Source organism: Balearica regulorum, chromosome 1, assembly GCF_011004875.1.
Source record: "Balearica regulorum gibbericeps isolate bBalReg1 chromosome 1, bBalReg1.pri, whole genome shotgun sequence".
NCBI lineage: Eukaryota > Metazoa > Chordata > Aves > Gruiformes > Gruidae > Balearica > Balearica regulorum.
The window spans coordinates 394,615-413,537 of NC_046184.1; the positions used below are offsets into that span (position 1 = coordinate 394,615).

Below are 18,923 nucleotides of genomic sequence, written 5' to 3' on the forward strand. Positions count from 1 at the left end.
GTAAGGCTGTAGCCACAGCCAGGTGGAGGTGTTTATACTTCAGGGGAGGTAGTTCAACATCCAGACTAATCATTGCAGTAAAGTGTAGGTCACTGCCCGGAGAGGAGGTGGCTGCAGGACCTCTCCCAGCTGCCGCTTTGGCCAGCTCTCGCAGCCATTATCAGTGTGTCCTTGGCAGCAGACTCTCATTCCAGGTTTCCGAAGCGTCTTGTAGGTCACGAGTGCCAGCGCTGCTCAGCCGAATGCGCCTCTTCTGAGGATTTTCACGTTTGGTCGTTGGCCGACGTTGTCCCACACTGCGTTTCCCTCGCGCGGTGCAGCGCTGCGCTCCGTCCTCACCCCGCTGCGGCGGGAGGAGCAGCCCCGCCGAGCTCCCGCTGCTCCTGGCGGATGCTGTGAGCTGACCGAGGGCTCCGTGGCTCCGGCTTTACATCCTTGCTCAGGCCCCCGTGCTAATTAGCTGGGGCGCTGGTCTGAGGGAGGAGCAGGGAAGGCGAGTGACTCCCGTTGTCCCGTTGCCTCCCCTTTCCTGAACAGTGTGAATCTACCACTAATTGGCTCTCATTAGCAGGTGATGGTGCTATTCTCATTTAGCTGTGCAGAGATGATCTGAGACCAGAAGTTTCTCAGCAGACTGAACAGCAAGCTAAATGAGTTGTGCTCTAGGAACTGGAAGGAATAAAATCATTTCGTGCAAGAGCACTAGCAGTTGGCCCCAGAATACCAGCCCGGGTCTGCCTTGTTACCCAGCTCGGGGGGCACGTGGGGGAGAAGGTGGGGGTCCTGCTCTGCTTTTGTGGCTGGAGAGAGCCCTAGCGGTGAGGCATAAAGCTCTCAATGTCAGAAACTGCCTCCTGAATTTTGGACAGAACCTGTGTCTTTTGGTCATGATACCAGGTCTGACCCAGGTGATACCCTAGCCAGAGTGTCTCTGAAGATTCCTCCCATTTCTGAATTCAAGATCGCTCCAAAAATTGACAGCCAAAGGAAATTCCCATTGACCCCAAATATATGCTGGGGGACATCCCACTGGAAAACAGCTTTCCAGAGAAAAACACCAAGTTGAACATGGGCCAGCAAAGTGCCCTTGCCACAAAGATGGTGAAGGATATCATGGGCTGCATTAGGAAAAGCATGTCCAGCAGGTTGAGGGGGGGTGATCTTTCTCTTCTGCTCAGCACTGGTGAGGCCACCCCTGGCATGCAGGGTCCAGTGCTGGGCTCCCCAGGACGAGAGAGATGGACATACTGGAGAGAGTCCAGGGAAGGGCCACGAAGATGATGAGGGGACTGAGCATCTCTCCTGTGAGGAAAGGCTGAGAGGGCTGGGACTGTTCAGCCTGGTGAGGAGAAGACTCAGGGGATCTCATCGAAGTGTATAAATACCTGCAGGGAGGATGCCGAGAGAGGAGGGAACCAGGCTCTTTCCAGTGGTGCCCAGTGACATGACCAGAGGCAACGGGCACAAACTGAAACGCGGGAGATTCCCCCTGAGCACCAGGAAACACTTTTTCACTGTGAGATTGACTGAGCACTGGGACAGGCTGCCCAGAGACGTTGTGGAGTCTCCATCCTTGGAGATGTTCAAAAGTCATCTGGACGTGGTCCTAGGCAACTGGCCGTAGGTGTCCCAGCTTGAGCAGGGAATTGGATGGGATGACCTCCAGAAGTCCCTGCCAGCCTCAACCAGTCTGTTTGATTCTGTGAATCTGGGAAAGTTAGAAGCGACAAAGCTGCTATTTTCTTGCTGGAGCTGAAATAGTTTTGATCAAACCCAGTCTATTTCTGTATCTGTCAGCCACGCTTGTAGTAACAATTTGAAGCTCCAGAACAGCAGAAGCATTTCTTCCAAAGGACACGTAGTAAGTGCCATGACTGAGAAGCAGTGTTTGGTTGTCAGTCAAATTCTGACTAACAGTACCGGGTTATAAGGACCTGGTGGACTTTATAATACTGCTTGTGCGATGGCAAAATCTCTCTTACCTAAGTACTGAAAAGTGCAGCTCACAAAGGAGGCCACTACAGCTCTCACTCCTGGACAAAGCTGAAAGACCCGTGGCAGGGCATGCGTTGTGTGCTTCTTCCCACCAAGCTTTGGGTACAGGTGTCTCCAGAAAGATTCCTACAGAGGAATCGTCTCCAGGTACTCCATGGGTGCAGAGCTGTGTGTGTGAGAGCACATAAATGTTCTCAGAGCAAGAGGAGTAGTTTACAAATCCCTCCTTCCGTGGCTGAAGTGAAAGGCAACTCCAGCACCAGAGATGACTCATTTTAAAAAAAAAAAAAAAGAAAAACAGAAGAAAAAGCATGCTTTTGGGATTGGTGCCTTGTGGACAAGAACAATTTAATAGTCATACAGTTACTAGGAAAGGTTAACAGGTTAACTGCAAAGCTGCCAAATACATTTCATTCCTGAAGGGTTCAGTTTATAACACATTTTGAAACCATAGGAAGTTTCCCCATGCAAAAACCTTTCTGTATCCTAAAGCAACAAAAAATCTGATATTCAGCTCTCAAGGGGAAAAAAATCAGGGTCCATAATAGATACTTTCATGATAATGTGCAAGATGCCTTAGTATGTTCACTGCCTCCCGGAGATATGCAGAAATGTTGCAAGACAAAGCCTGAGTTATTCCCACAGCTCCGGCACAGCCTCGTTGGCTCGGATCTGCCACATTCCCTGGTCCTACCTTCACGGCCCGTGCTGTGGCACAAACGCTGCATCGGCTGCGCGCTCTGAAAACCAGCGTGCCTTCGCCTCGCACCGCAGGTGCTCCGCCGGGACGGTGGTGGGCAGGAATTCCCCAAAGAAGGGAGGAGGAGGAGGAAGAGGAGGGTGGTTTAAACCTAAACGGAGATTCCTTCAGGCAGAACTCACCTGACAAAAAAGTGATTCTCTTCTGATCAGCCCCTTGAGAGCACCTAAAAATTAAAGCAGCCGTCCTGGGTATTTGGGACTGCTTGATGTGTTTGAAGTAATTGTGAGGACTATTATGGGCTGTTAATTCACTTGTGGTGATTTGAACCTACCACCAACCTGCGGAAAGGAAATCTGTCTTCCCTCAGAAATGACTGTGGCTTCTTGAGGGGATTATCGTACGTGTCTGCTCTCGTGAGGAAGCTCTCCTGTACCGGGACCCAACACTGTTTCTGATGGAGGCACCCTGTCAGATGGTCAGGTCTCCATCACCGTCTCCAGGCACTATGGACTCTGGATGCTTCCAGGGGCTAAAATATCTGTAAGAAGCGTAGGACATGGAGTCACGCATCAAATCCATCTCAAACAGTTCTTTTCAACAGGCAGAGCAAACGTGAGATCTCAGAAATTTTATACAAAGGTGTGCCATCAGGTTTTGCATACTGATGTGTAGGCTTACAACAGTGTTTCTTGGGTGCTCGTTTATCTGCAGGAGAACCAAACCCGAGCACCTGGACTGCGAGCAGCCGCTCTCAGGACCTGACCAGGAGGAACACCGTATGCAGGTTGCTTGGGCTCCTCCTGGCTCTGGCGAAGCGTCCAGAGAAATTTCAGCTCACCGGCTTCCAGAGCAGGTTGCCGGTTGCAGAGGCAGCAGGTGACGTTAGGAGGATGAGTCCTCCATCTGCTATTGAGGCTCATTCAAACCGGACGTGTCCCTCTTGCCGCGTGCTTTAGTGGAACGATACCTACTGCTGGGCTGATTTACCCAACGTCGCTCTCCGGTCGCTGCGGTGAAATCTGATGTGCAGTTCGGACAGACAAGTTCCAGATAAACGGCCGCCGTGAAGAGGAAAGCCCTGTGATCCCCAAGGACAGGATCTCTGTGCAGAAAAAGAAAGGGCTGCGGCTCTTTTGCAGTGACTATGTTTATTTGAGCTGCCCCCACTCTGCACCCCTGTGGGGAACAGCCTCCTCTGGCGCCCAGGCATCTCAGTCACGGCGTCTGTCCTGTGTGACTCGGAGAGGAGGAGGAGGAGGATGTGGGCATCGCGCGCGGCAAAATCACGATTACACACTGGGGACGTTAAGAAGCTCCTTAGCTGCTTAATAAATGCTGCCGTGGTAGTGTTTGTTTTATTCATAATATACAAGGCGTCCTGGCTGCTGTTCAGAAATAAGTTATGGATCCAGCAGCGATTAGCTACAGCTTAACTAGGCGATACAAAGGATGAAACGCGCTCCTCCAGGCCTCAAGGTGCCTTATGGCACAGGGTGATAAAGTAGGTGAAGAAACACATTGTCAGTTCGCGTGGAAACATGCCAAGAGATGCTCTGCTCTTGACTGATAGAAAACCTAAAACCCATTCCAGGCAGTTTTTCTCACATTTTCCAGTTGGGAATATAGGTAGAAATGTTCCTGGAGTAGAGCCTGAACCTGGAGCAGCTGCACGACAGGTCTCTATCAAGCGGGCATTAACACGAAGTATGATTAAACTGATTAACAGCCTTTAATTGAAATTGAGCCTGCCAAAAGCGCGCAAACAAAAATGGTGGTATTCTGTGAAGTTATTACAAAACTTGTTATAAATGTACATCTGATATAATAGATGTAGGCTTCTGAGACATTTTGACTTAATAACTCCTTAACAATTAAAAAAATGAGCGTGCTACAAAATCAATATGGCAGATACGAACTGGATTGCAAGCCACATAATTAATGCTTCCCTAGTGCAGCTGCTAAAGAGGAGCCACGGAGACTTTGGGCTGTCGTTTTGATCTGCGTGTCACTTGTGCAAGGACCGGCTCTTGGTCCAGCAGCAGTATTTTCAAAAATCACGTGAAAGACGATGCAAGGTTGTTGCTGAGAAAACGCGCAGGCAACGGTGCATAAAACTGCCGCAATCCTACTGGAGGGTGCCAAGGTGCAGGATCAGCGGTGGAGCTGTGGGGTCCTCGGTGGCTGCGCGTCGGCAGCGCGGTTGTTTGAGAGCAGCGTCGGCGGCACAGCGAGGGGAGGGTAGGCTCGTAGTCGGTAGCCCGAAGAAGCGCAATGGCGGGAGCGGGTCCTGCTTGCTGACGGGTGTGTGTGGGCACCCATTGCAGTCCACGGAGCTGGAGGGGGTGTGCGGCCCCAGTGCTGCACGATCCCACCGTGCGCCGGCAGCCTGGCCGCCCCGCTTGCGTACCACACCCCCGTGCAAAGCCTGAAGCGCGAGTGCCCGGTCCTGGGGGCCGAGCGTCCCCAGGCCAGTGTGAGCACGCAGCAGCGTGCGGAGCTGCAGTGTTGGCGAGGCACGCTGCACTGAGCAGATATTTCTGTGAGCTGTCTGCAATACCTACCTTTTCTGCATGCTTCTCGTGACTGTTTCTAAAAACATAAAGGGCCCTTTTAGAGATCTGAGCTGGTCTTTAATATCTCTGCATTGACTAAAAATGATACTGGAGTGACATTTAGAAGTATTATAAGGAAAGGGTAACTATTTATTTCTTATTAAGTGTTTTTTCCCTTGAGGGACTATAACTTAGCGCAGTACTGAAGCAGCAGGCTTCTGGGCTGAGGCTGGCAGGTTACCCAGCGCACGTCCCCGGCGTGACAGTGCCTTCTACTGAAGCTTCGTGCCTGCGGATGGAAGTTTGACGGGAGGGTTTGGGCAGCCCGCTGATGCCAAGACGGGAAGCCGTGCCTCTTGTGCCGGCCCGTTTGTTTCTGCGTTGGGTCGCCATTCCTGGCTCTCTGCTGGTTTCTGTGCGGCGGGCGTCTGCCGGCAGAACTGCTCCGTGACGGCGGCAGAGCTCCTGGGGGGAGCTCAGAGCGTCCCAGGCCGAGGGACGCCGTCCTCTCTCCTGGCTGCACCCTGCTCTCCAAGGAGCGGCGTACCCCTTTGGGTTACGGCCATTTCGGGGGGGGGGCGTGTGAGTGACAGCTTTTCCTGCCGCAGCGGCTGTTCCCCTCTACCTGCACCATCACCGGGCAGCGCCTCCGGCAGCAGGAGGGTCTGCGGGAGGAGAGCCCCTGCACCGCCGTGCCCCTGCGCCTCCCGAGGGCCCGGGGGGGCGGCGGGTGGGTGGTTGGGGGCAGCCCCATAGGGGCTGTGGATGCACGGCCCCACGGGCTGCGGGGTGAGGATGTACCCACCCAAGAGGGGCTGAGAGTGCAGATCAGGGGGGCTGCGACTGCGGGGCGTGGGGGCTGGGAGCTGGGGGGCTGCGAACAGGGCGCTGCAGGAGCAGCAGGGGGGAGCAGCCCGCTGGAGCGGCGGGAGCCGGGGCGCTGCCAGCGAGGCTGCGGCCAGTCCCGAGCTCCCCCCCCGCCGTGTGCGGGGGGCTGCGAGCGGCGGGACTGCGGTGCGTGGCGCTGGCAGCGAGGGGGCAGAGGGGACCCCCCGCCCCCGGCACTGCCCCCCGCAGAGGGCACTGCTGTCACCCCCCCGGGGCACTGCTCCCCGCGCCGGGAGCGGGAGCCGGGCACCCCCGCACATCCCCCCCACCTCGGCATTGCTCCCCCCAAACTGCCCCCTCCACTGCCTCGCCGGGCATCGCCCCCCGCAAACTGCCCCCCCCCCCCGCACACGCCTCGTCGGGCATCGCCCCCCAAAACTGTCCCGCCCCCTCCAATGCCTCGCCGGGCATTACGCCCCGCAAACTGTGCGTCCGTGCCCCCCCGCCTCACCGGGCATTGGCCCTCCAAACTCCCCCGCCCCGTACGCTGCTCCCCGGGAACTCCCTCCCTCCCTCCCTCCCCACTCCCCCCCCCCAAGCTGCCCGCCCCCCGGCCCTGCCCCTCCAACTGCCCCGGCACTGCCCCCCCCCCCGCCCCGCTCCCCGGCCCGGGGCAGCGGCGGCCGCCAGGGGGCGTCTCGGAGCGCGGCCCCGGCCCCGCGGCGGCGGCGGCGGCGGCGGCGGGTCGGGGCGGCGGCGGCGCGGCGGGGGCGGCGGCCGGGGGCGGGAGGCGGCTGGGCCGGCGCCGTCCCCGCCCGCAGGGGGAGGAGCCGCCGGCGGCGGCACCTGCCCCGGGCCATGGTGCGCGCGGCGGCGGCGCGGCGCCGGAGGGAGCGGAGCGCCGCGCGGGGCGGGCGGCGCCGCGCCATGGAGCCGGCGGCGGGCGGCGGCCCCCCAGCCGCAGCCGGTGCCCGCGCCCGGGCGGCGCCGCGGCTGCCGGGGCTGCGCTGAGCCCCGCCGGCCCCGCCATGGCGCAGCCCGCGGGCCGCGGCGGGCCGAGCCGCGAGCTGCCGGGCATCAGCACCGTAACCTACGTCTTCGTTTACAGCCCCGGCGGCCCGGCGGGGCCCCCCGGGCCCGGCCCCGGCCCCGAGCCCGCGCCGCACGCCGCGCCCGCCCCGCTGCGCGGGCCCAAGCGGAAGCTGTACAGCGCCGTGCCCGGCCGCAAGTTCATCGTGGTGAAGAGCTACGCGCCGCAGGGCGAGGGCGAGATCCAGCTCAACCGGGGCGAAGCCGTCAAGGGTGAGTGCGGGCAGGCGGCGGGCGGGCAGGCGGGTGGGTGAGTGGGGGGCCCGGGGATGGCACCCACCAGACGCGGGCTGCTGCCCGGGGGTCCTGCTCCAGCCACGGGCTGGGGGCCAGCAGCATTGGTTGCCCTGTCTGTGGCCACGGGGTCCCGGGTCAGGCTGTGGGGTGCCAGGGCCATAGCCAGCCGAGGGGTGGCAGAGCTGTGGGGTCTCCAGTCAGCTCCAGCCAAGGGTCCCTCGGTCAAGCCATTGGGGTGCAGGGCTGTGGGGTGCTGGTCAGGCCCTGGGGCTGCCCAGTCGGGCCCCAGATGTGGGGTCATGGCTCCTCAGTGCGGCCCTGCAGCTCTGGTCCTGCAGTCAGGCCCTGGGTCATCGGTCCCGCCCTGTGACACAGGGCCATGGGTGCCGTGCTTTGCTGGGACCCCCAGGAGAAGCGGGCACCTCTCTGAGCCCTCTCCTCCCCAGCCCGGGGCTGACTGTGTGCCCTGAGAGCTGCTCCTTCCCGTGCCATGGGCCATCCGCAAGGCTCCCGGTTGCCAGCCCACCTCTTGCTGGGCGCCGGTGGGGCGGGCTGAGAGCGGCGAGGGGGAGGCGAGCAAGGAAGCGCCTTGTTGTTCCTAAACAAACTCTCCACCACAGCGACGCAGAGCTCATGGGGAGATGAGAGGCTTAGAGGGATAATGGCATTGTCCATTATGTTGGGCAGGCTTCCTGAAAGACATGTAAACCCTGCGGTAGGTCGTAAGTCAGTTTCCAGCAGACAGGGATAAGAAAAGCCTTCCTCTGCAAGCGGGCTAATTCCATAGTTTTTCACAGAAAGTTTAAGTATCTTCTTTTCATCTTCCTGCCTCCACTTTTTTTTGCTGATGCCTCTTGTTAATCTGACTAGTTGCATTAGCTGTAACCTGGATCCCAGCTTTGGAGTGGGAGTCAGGGCTTGCTGTTCATGCTCTGAACTGCTGCCTCAAAAACCCATGAGACCGCCAGGTCCTGTGCTGTGGATGCCAAAACCCTCCCCTCGGAGCTAGCAGTCCAAGCAGACTTGCTGTTGCCCCCACTGATGTGTTTTTGTCCCCTGAGTGGAGGAGGAGATAGACGCAAAGTGCCTGCGACTCGGCTGATGTGCCAGTTGGTGAGGCTTTCTGCAGCGGGGTAGCTGGAGTTTACGGACGTTAGATGTGTGGAGCTACACGATGTGTGGTTGTGGTGTTTGTTTCCAGGAGGCTGGAAGTAATCAACAGATGGACAGGGCTTTTGGGTCAGAAGTGCTGTTCCCCTCCCTTGTCTTCACCTGCTTACCCATGTTTTCTATCACACCCTTCTGTGTCTCCTCGCGTTTGCATTGAGTAGGTGGTCCTGATGCCATTCCTCAGTAATTGCAACAGAATCCTTAACTCGTGTATTCACCTGTAACTGTTTGCATATCATCTTCGTGTGATCTCCAGAGAGAACGCAAGTTGTGGAAAGTACCGTGGGGGTAGTGCGGACTATGACAGCAATGGCTCCCCAGAGCTGGCAGCACTCTCAGCTGACTTTCTTAATGTGTGACTGAGAAGGCTTAATAAGAGTTAAAAGAGAGTCACTTCAGTGACTGACTCGCTTCTGAGAGATCCCCAGGCAATGTGGATGGGCAGCGCTCAGTTATTTATTGCTTTTGAGATGCTGATTAATTTTTGTGAGCATAGGAATATTGACAGGTACTGGATAGGGTGCCCCGGCGTTGCAGACAGGTAGAGTGATGGGGATAAATGGAACCAGCGGTCTGAGCAGAACTGCTACGGCTGGTGCTTTGTCATGTTTGGTGGGCTCGGGACTCCTTTGGAAACGGGTGATCTGCAGTTGGTGGGAAGAACTCTCTCACACCCGGCTTGTGGGAAATAGAAGTTGGACTAAGTGAAGGTCTCTGAGGTGGTGCCAGACTTCTGCTTTGAGCTTACGGGGGTGCCAGGGTGTCCACAACCGGGCAGCAGTGGTGAGAGGTGCTGGAAGATGTGGTTTGACAGGATGCCTTGCCATGGGCAGCTGGGGTTACTTTGGACCAGGGTCCTGAAAAGGACATACCAGCTGGGTGAGGACTAACTGGGCTGCTCAGGAATCAAAGTGTTGGGGGTGGAGGGTCCTGGAGGGAGAAGGTGGCAGTCGGAGGAAGTGTTGAAGTGTGGCGGGTATGAGCAGAAGAGCCATTTGGGGATGGGTGGGAGCAGATTTGGGGAGTGTTGTCAAAGAATTGCTGGAGGCAGTTGCCTAACGAGATGAGCTGCGTTTGGGGAGATGTACAAGGGTGAGAGCCCTGCATGGACAGAGCTCTGAGTGTGATGCTGAGGGAGAAACCTGTCCGAAGATCGAAGTCTGAGTGAAGAGCTGTTTACAGGCACGAGTGTGCTGTGGGAAGGGACCTCCATGGGGAGGGCAGCGTTGAGCAGGCAGAGGCTGGGGACAGGAGATCGCTGGTGTGGAAGCTGTGGTAGGGCCAGTGTCTCATCTTGAGATGTGTTAGTGAGGGGATTTGGCAGCCATCCCTTCAATGCAACAAGACGCAGTGATTTCAGATGGCTGGGGCTGCAAGCAGTTACTGTTGGAGAGGAGAATGGAAAAGCGTGCAAAGGTTTGTGTATGGCCTTGTTTGAAGCATGACTGCGTTATAAAGCAAGTGCTGCTTGTCGGTGTGCTGTCTTGAGAGAACATTGAGGATCCATGAACATTCACCCAGGGTGAAATTCGGAGTTTGTGTTCCTTGCTGAAAGCAAATGGACTGCCGTGAAGGTTCTGCCAAACGCTGATGTTAAGCGGGGGTCTTGTGTACTGGATTTGGTGGAGCGAGAGCAGCACTGAACCTTGCGTTGTGTGAGGATTTCCTTGGGCCTTTTCAGTAGGAGTTGGTTTGGTTTCAAGAGCATGGTGAAAGTTAGGGTGTCTATCTTGACTGTATACTGTAACTGTCCTGGTAGCTGTTGATGACAAAAGGCAATAATCAATACAGTTATTTCGTTTGTAAGATAGCTGAAGAATTCAAGCAGAGGAGAGTCTGTCCTTGATCTGCTTGTTACTGATAATGAGAAATGAAATGAGATGTGAGCGCCCCAAGCAAAGGGAGAACCAGTAGTCACCAGCACTGAAATCACAAGGTCACAGGGAGAAATGGTTCAGAGACAAGGCACAACGAGGATCGAATCTCCGGCCTGGAAACTAGGGAGAAATTAGGAACACTGTGAACGTGCTGCTTTTGGAGTCTCATTTCTTTGCACTTTGTGATTAGGAGGAGTTATTCTCAAGCAACTGTTACCATGTGCATCCAACAGTAGGTTTTCCTCTCTAGTGTGGTTCCTTATTGACATTCCCTACTGCAGTATCTAAGCTAACCCTCTGTGAAATAAATGGCAAACTGAGTTTCTGTTGGCTATGTTTATGGTTTTGTTGAATTATTATTGTAGCAGTTCTCAGTTGTGCTGGAGGTTGTTTAGATAGAGGGGATTATTTTACTTGTGAATAAAGTTGTTATTGCACAGTGAATATAGGTTTTGTTAGAGGAAGGTTTTGTGGTTTTCTTTTTGATGCTCTGCCAGCTAGTTTCCTCTGGACTTTCTTTATCCATCCAGAAACATTTAGGAGAGGCTGCTCACACGCAGTTTTCTCTGGGCTGTAGGATCCCCGGTACCCCAGGAAGGCAGCTATTCTGGCAGTTCATGCAGCTGGTTAGAGGCGGAGCCATTAATAATTGAAGGTTATGCCAGAGCTTTAAACTTCCCCCTCAAACTGTCTTTGCCTGTGGTGATCTAGAGCAAAGGGGTGACAAACAGCTGCCGCCTCCTTGCCAGACTGCTGCTCCTCTGTTATTACCTGTGTTGGAAGAACAGAGATGGAGGAGTCTCGTGGTCCATGAGTCGACACCTTGGCCCTGCACGGCTTTATGTTCACCTGTAAACTGAACGTAAACGTTCACCTGTAAATGTTCACTCCGCCTTTAAAACCACGGACGCTTTCCTCCTCCTGCTCTGGTGGGGAGGCGGCTCTAGAACTTTCCAGACTTCAGGCTTCATCTCTTCTATCTTCTGGAATAGGTGTTCATGGCTGGCTTAATCATTTTTTAGTGTGCCTTTAGACACAACTGACTGCTGTGATCTGGCTGTGCGACATCAAAGGCACTGTGACCAGGTCCTCATTTGGAGAAAGGGACTGATTTTTTCCTTTCCTAACAAGTGATAGGACTTGGACATGAGTACTACCTGCTAGCCTTATCCTAGTGATCCACCAAGCAGGGTGGATCTGAGGAGGGCTCTGTGTGTGAGAGCAGTTTCCCACCTGATGCTGCAGAGCATCTCCTGGTGCTCGTTGTCTCTGCGGTCTCTTCAGCTCAATCCACCCTGTCCTGTGGCTCTGGCTCCAGAGCGTTCTCTGCAGCACCAGACAAAGCTGGAGGTCATCGAGAGCCTGTTGCCTTCTGAGCTCATGGTGTTTCACTCTCTCAGTTCTCTCGCAGTCCTTGGATATCAACCATTCTTGCTTTCTCTTTGAAGAACTCTTTAACTCTCCTGAGGACTGAAATGCGTTAAAAAACTGTCTTTGCCCCACCATTGTGACTTTGCTGAGAACGGGACTGTGAGAGTGGATGAATGCTGTCCCAGATCTCTGCAGCCCACAGTTCCTCAGAGGTAATTAGTCATGAGTGCGGATCCTACCAGGCCGTCAGAGAACAGGAGTCGTTATCTCTCATCATGTGCTGGAGGGGAGCGATGGCAGACAGTGCAGAGCTGTCCCCATCCGCTGTTGTACGTTCCTGTGCATCTCCCGTGCCGTGGCTTTACCAAAGGTGCTCTGCCGTGAGCAGGGCAGTCTTGGACACAGCCCTGGAGTGACTTGAACGATACCTTCTTTGGGAACCAAGTACAAAGCACCCTGCCTGGGTGGCTGAGGTTGTTGGATGCTGTGGGAGCCTGGGAGCAATGCTTCTCTGCTGTTTGTCTAGCGGTCAGTGTTTGGAAGTTAAAAGATTTTTCAGGAATAATGAGAGCTTCTTGAGACATGGATAAATTATTTCCTCTTGTTGTTGGAAACTTTGAAAAATGAGTCATGGAAGAGGAAGAACAACTGTTCATTTTGTCCTTCGTGAGCGAAATAAAACTAAAATATCTCAGGGATGTGAAAAAATTTGTTTGGAAGAAGTGGTTTTGTTGGTTATGATATGTGCAGCTGCATGGCCAAGCCTGTGGTGACGAGGTGACAGGGTACAATCCTGCTCCCTTTCAGGTCAGCGGGACACACAAACAATGCTTTTCCACCATAGGCTTGTGTAATTTGTCTCCTAGATCTAAGCAGTGTCCTGTCCCTGCATGGTAATTAGTCGGTGATTAATGCCGGGGGCTCCTGGAAAGGGCGCAGCAGTGCACTGACCTGCAGAAGAACTGGCCCTTGAGAGAGCCCCATGGTCCTTGTCTGGCTCCTGCCCCACGCAGGAAGATCTGTGGTCCCTACTTTTAGACCATTCCCCTGAGGCAGCTGGACATAAGCAACTGTTGTTTCTCTTCTGATAGTTTCATACTCACTTTCAAGCCACTTAAACATTTTCAACCAAATTTGTCCCACGTGTGGAGGTTTCAAGGTCAAGTTGCTCGAGACACGGCAGCCGAGGGTGGGGAAAGCAGCTGGTTGATGGCTCATTGAGCCCGGTGGTCCTGGCCGCCGAGCCCACGCAAGCTGCCCAACAGCCATGGCGTGGTCTGCCCCGTTCCGGCCAAAGAGCAGTGAGGGGGTGGCTGGGAACATCACGGTGGGAGGAGGAGCTGGGCTGCGTGGGGAGCAGGTAGCGTGGGAGGGAGAGGGTGCGCGGGGAGCCGTGGGGGACGCAGCCCTGTGGCTCGGCGGTGGGCTGCAGAGGCGGTGGGCTTCCTTGTGTCCTGCCTCGGACATCTCTGGCTGCTGTTGTGTTCTGTGTAAATACCTGATCTCTTTCTGATCCCTGCTGTGCTCTGTGTCACAAGCCAGCTAATTATGCCTGATGTAGAAAAGTATTTAATGGTACTGGTTTATAACTATGTTACTCTTCAGTTTGAGTAGTGTTCTCTTGTTCAGATGCTCCATGGAAGTTTTGGTTTTTTGAAATCCCACTCACCATTTTATATGCCTTTTTTTGTATCTGCTTGCACGCACTGCTTTGCCATTAATATGCCACATTCTATAAATCTTTTCCTGCCGTTAATTTTCTTTACACCTCTGATCAACCCTTCCGCTCCTCTCTAACCCAGTTTGGTTCCTATTACAAATAAATAGGTCTTTGTGATTGCAGTCTTGGGTGGTGTCCAGGTGGATCTTGCATCGCTTTGAATAAGTGATTTAAGATAAAGAGGACATAGAATTTATATACCTTGTTTTACTTTTTAAAAGCAAATAAACTTTACAAAGTTTAGGAATATTAAATGCATACTTAGCTTAAGCTGTGACCCATATCTCCCTTTCCTCTTGCATGTTTATTCACATGCTAAAAGTTGGTAACAGCCTACATTAGTCACAAATAAAGGTGACTGTACTTCATTTCGTGTTTCTTCAGGGGTGTCACAGCTCGGATTGCAGTGCATACAGTTGTTCCAAGACTATCCTATAAGTGTACCCTTCCATTTACTGAGGAGGGGGCTGATGAGCTGGGTTACGTTGGGAAGTCACGGCATCGCCCTCCCCAGTGCTTGCTGTCACGCAGCCGTGCAGCACCAGCAGCTCCAGGGACCACGTTGGGTTTCTCCGGGGTTGCGCAGGCGGCCAGCTCTTGGTAGCCAGCATTGAGCTGGGCCTGACACCTGAAACATCATTTGGTGGTTGGAACAGACCAGGACCAGAGGGAGGAATGTGCTTTTTGGAGGGAAGTGCTGTTTAGTAGGCAGTGTCTTCCATTCAGACCTGGCTGCAGGTTTGTGGTGATTTTGAATTATACCCACTGCAGCAGCACAGCTAGAAAGAAAGGAGGAGACCAAAAGCCTGAGCAGGAGGCTCAGTAGGGGTTTCAGCTCAAAGAACCCTGCCTTCCTAGTGAGTGCAGGTGATCAGAAGTCTGCTAGATATGTGCATCTGCCTGGACAGCCCCTAGCACAGGCGTGTCCAGAGTCTGGGGCTCTGAGCGTTTGCAAGAGATGGCCATCAGATCCCATGAGTCCATGACGTATGTTAGGACACTGGGGAGGACAGGAAAGTAGCTTGTTAGAGTCTTACAAGCTTTCTGGGATGCTGTTTATGGTCTAATACCAATCAAGGATTAAGAAAAAGGTCAGGTGGGATCTGATGAGGACAGTGCAATGGGAAGAAGTGTCAAAATCTACTTCAGTGCGAAGAAGAGATGGAGATTCCCTGAGGACGCATGGAACAAGTAATCCCTCTATGATTATTAAAGCTGCCACCAGTTGACATCACAAACTCTATTTTTAGTAATCCTAAACTATAGCTAGAAAAATCGGTCTGGCCTAAAATTTTCTCACTCTGTTTAAAGTTTAATTTTTGCCACATATCAGGCTGTGCACGTTCAAGCTTTTTCAGTGTCATCTGAAGGGATAAGCATGCTTGCTTGCTGAAGGGAGCGCTTCTGTGCCTGGTGCTCATGCCTTGGGGCTCGGGCCACTAACTGACCTTGGACAGGACGGGCAATCCCAGCTCCGTCCCTGAACAAAGCAGGTGATGTCCACACACGACTATAGACAAGGTGCATCCTGGCATCAGGGGTTGATCTCCAGAGTTGTTGTATTTGAAGACAGGGTCGGCCACCAGCACTCGTGTCGCAGCTGAGGGCTCTTCGGGTGGTTGGTTGGGTCAGGCTCCACTGGCCGTGTGTTGCCTGTAGAAGACATCTCTTGGCATGTGCTTAAGCTGAGTGGGTTTTATGATCACTAGCAATAAAAGTTAACAAACCCCCCCCCCTTGGTCCTGTGTTTTCCTTTCTAGCTTTATTTCCATGAATGAGTTCATTACAGAGTGTCTCTGTCACTGCTTCACGACTGGGAGAGACTCAGTTACTGCTGAAGCTTTTCCTTCATACTGGGGTCAGGAATTTCTCCTGTTCCTTCTTGTTTTGTCTACTGGGAAGGTCATTTTGAAAGAGATGGGAAGAAGCCAAGATGCGGCTGGTTGCTGTAGCCTGGTATGAGAATTATACAACCTCTTGGGACTGCTGTCTGTCATAAGTCCTGCTTTCTGCTGTGCTAAATTTCTTTGCTTGAGGTTAGGACAGGATTTTTCCACTGAGCTCTTACGTCTTGTAGGTCAACAGCATGGTTTCTGGATTGTTGGAGCTCCTAAACTGAAAATGTCCTGCTAAGGCCAAATAACCCTTCTGCAAGTCAAGGTGTCATTGACAAGGAAGTCTCTGCTTAAAGAATTTGGGGGGGAAAAAAATCACAAAATGAAGGGAGGATTTAGAGACGATGTCAGGCAGAACAGGATCAGGATCTTGGTTTCTCTGCCACACGTAGAAAGGACACAACTGGCCTGAACTGTTGTAGTCCGCTTGCCTCCGACTTTGCTTTCCATTCAGGTACGCTGGTGGAGAGATTTTGCTTGCTTACGAGAAAACAAATCTCTGAAACTTTTTTGTACTTTCTTTATTCTTCATCATAAATTCCTCTGCCAGGGCATATTAGTCTTCAAAACTTATGGGAACTTTCTTCAGATGTCAGCTTGTTTCGGTACCAGCTTTCTACAAAGACACTCATTATATGTGTAACACCATACCGGTGAGATAATTAGATGCTGGAAGAACAACCATGTAAGATACAGAGTTTGTATTACTGGGTATCGCGCTGGTGTGCCGTCTGTCCTGTTGTGCCTGTTTCCCACGCAGGACTCGGCTCTGCTGCCTCTGAGTATTCGCGCTGAAGCTTTAAAATGTTTGAGCGCCTTTAGGTCAAGACAACTATTTTCTGTGATGTTTGGGATTTTTCATTCTTTCTTCACATGCATGTTTTTAATGGAATTTCTTCTCTCCTTTTTTTAAGAGAAGGGTAATGAGCGTTTCCTATGTCAACAGCTTTGTGTTTGCATATTCAGCAATGGGTAACGTTGCCCAGTATCTCTCTGAAATACACCAAAATGTGTGTGGATCAAATACCATTTGAAAGTCATATAGGTACCCAGTGTGAGGTTGGATTATTGCATATTGCCATAAAAATGATAGCATTTGAACTTGGCACCTGCAATACAATGATACATTGAGAATTCTTATCAGCTTGTCACTGTAGGAGACGAAACCTTGTTGACAAGTCAAAAGAACAAGATACCATCAAAACTCTTACTTCTGTAGCAGAAATCCTCAGTCTCCTGCTTTCTCTTCGTCAGGTACCCAGTATCTACGGCCGCATCCTGAGCCCAGTGCACAGCAGGAAAATAGAAGGTTCCCAGCAGACTTTATTGAGGTGGTTGTACTTGGCTTGTGTGCATCAGTTCAGGAGCTGGACCCAAGTACAGGGAAAACGTACGTGCTTGAGATTGACTAGCACAGAAATTGTCCTTTATTTTTAGCCATATTTCCAACAGGTTGTTCAGAATGCCTCTGTCTCTTTCTTGCATCTTGCTTTTGGATGGACTTTTTCCTTTGAGGAATTTTGGTTTTTCTCCTGAAGATACCCCCCTTTTTATTTCATTTTTCAACCAAACCTGTGATCCAGTTTGTTCTTCATCCTCTGGATGCTCTTCTAGCACTGCAGTACTTACAGATGCAGGTTCTTGGGGAAAAATGTAAAATCAATCATCTTAATTTAACATTGAGAGTGTATTTCAGAAGGTGCATTTGGGGGTGGGGTGTGGATTTATTCTCCTGAACTCTTTCTGAAGGTCTTTCTCCATTTCCTATGCTTTGCCTACACCTGAATTCTACAGCAGAGATAAATTTGTCTCTAAATTGTGCACTGCTAAATGGTATGTTTGAAAGCATAAAGAATTTAAAAAGCATCCTGATGAGCGGCTGCTGAACCAAGTACTTGCCAAAATAATAGCCAAGGTTATTCCCTCCTCTGGTTTCTTCTAGCAAGGTAGAGTTCTCCTTAACGCGGTGACATTTTCTGCTTGTTGACACAGGAAGAGCAGGACAAATACAAATGTCTCATCTCATCTACCACATGCTCCTCTACTTCCCACATCTGTCAGATGCGCTTTCAGGACAATCGGGTACTGACAGCTAGCATTGCCTCTCTGTCTTAAATCAAATTACAGCGAGGTTTGCTTTAGCTGCCGAATGTCTTCAGTCAAATTCCTGGCAGATGCTGTTTGGTGCTACCGAGCCATCTTCTTGTGAGCACAACCCATCCCATTCCTGCACCATGGCTGATCAATTAAACAGTTCTTCCCTTTAGTTCAGTCCTGTCTTTGGCCCGTAGCAGTTCTGAACCTGACGCTGGCTCCAGCTGCACTAACCAAGCTGCGCAGCCCTGGTAATCCATGACCTGCTGTCACTCCATAGCTGAACGGGCCTGCTCTTTCTGCTGTAACTTGCTTGTGGCTTTGTTGTTTGGGTTTGGGTTTTTTGTTGGTTTTTTTTTTTTAAACCATGAAATAGTTTGAAATTTGTGTTAGGCTATGAAGGAAAATTTATCAGAGAATCCCAGACTGGTTTGGGTAGGAAGGGACCCCACAGCCCATCCAGTGTCACCCCTGCCATGGGCAGGGACACTCTCCACTAGCCCAGGTTGCCCGAAGCCCCATCCAACCTGGCCTTGAACACTGCCAGGGAGCCAGGGGCAGCCACAGCTTCTCTGGGCAACCTCTGCCAGGGCCTCAGCACCCTCACAGGGAAGGATTTCTGCCTCAGATCCCATCTCCATCTCCCCTCCTGCAGCTTCAGGCCATTCCCCTTGGCCTGTCACCAGCTTTCACCTGTTCATAGTCTCAGAATTTTATCTTTTATATATATGTGTCTGTGTCTCTCTGCAATTTTACATAATCCCACAGCTCCTTTCCGACATCACATAATATATTTTGCATGGTCCCACCAGACCCCCACATACCGCCAGACGTTCCTGCTTGTCACGTTTCCCCGCTCCTGTTGGTGACGAGGTCGGGTGGCCCCCTCCAGCACGGTGCCTGCCCGGTTCCCTCGCTGCCCTCAGCGCAGACCCACAGCGTTTTGGCCTTCACTCTTGCCTCCGGTACAACCTGCTGCGAATGCTTGCGTGCCTGCATTTAATGTATGGCTTCCTCTGGTATTTGGGATTTCTGTTACACTTGAGCAGCTCTAACCAGATACCGTACCAAACCAGGCGCTCTCCCTTTCCACATCCCCTCGCAGCAAAAGCTGGCTGTCCTGGGTGGATGGCTAGGCTCCAGGATCTCTCTTTGCACAGCAGCTTTCCACCACAAAGTGAGTATTTTTTTTCCTCCCCAAGGTGTTTTTCCAGCTCTGGAAGTTTTTCTTCTGAAGTTTCTTATCCGTTGCACTTGAGTTGTTTCTGTATAGCGCAGAAAGTCTGGTATTTTTTTGCCCCTCCTCAGCTTTCTGTCAGGTTTCTCTGGCTGATCTGTCAGCCGTAGAAAGGAGAGGCTTAGGCGGAAGATGCATTCTCCCAAAGTCTGGGG

At 52.6% G+C, this 18,923-nt stretch overlaps 1 protein-coding gene across 3 annotated transcripts in view; it reads left to right on the top strand.

The window, feature by feature from the left end:
• The window catches only part of SHANK3 (SH3 and multiple ankyrin repeat domains 3), a 382,463-nt gene that overhangs the window by 175,936 nt on the left and 187,604 nt on the right, over positions 1 to 18,923 (top strand). For all 3 annotated transcript variants that reach the window (XM_075742957.1, XM_075742888.1, XM_075742921.1), the window contains exon 13: positions 7,187 to 7,380. In XM_075742957.1, coding sequence (XP_075599072.1) covers positions 7,187 to 7,380 — 194 coding nt within the window. The remainder of the gene's footprint in view (positions 1 to 7,186; positions 7,381 to 18,923) is intronic.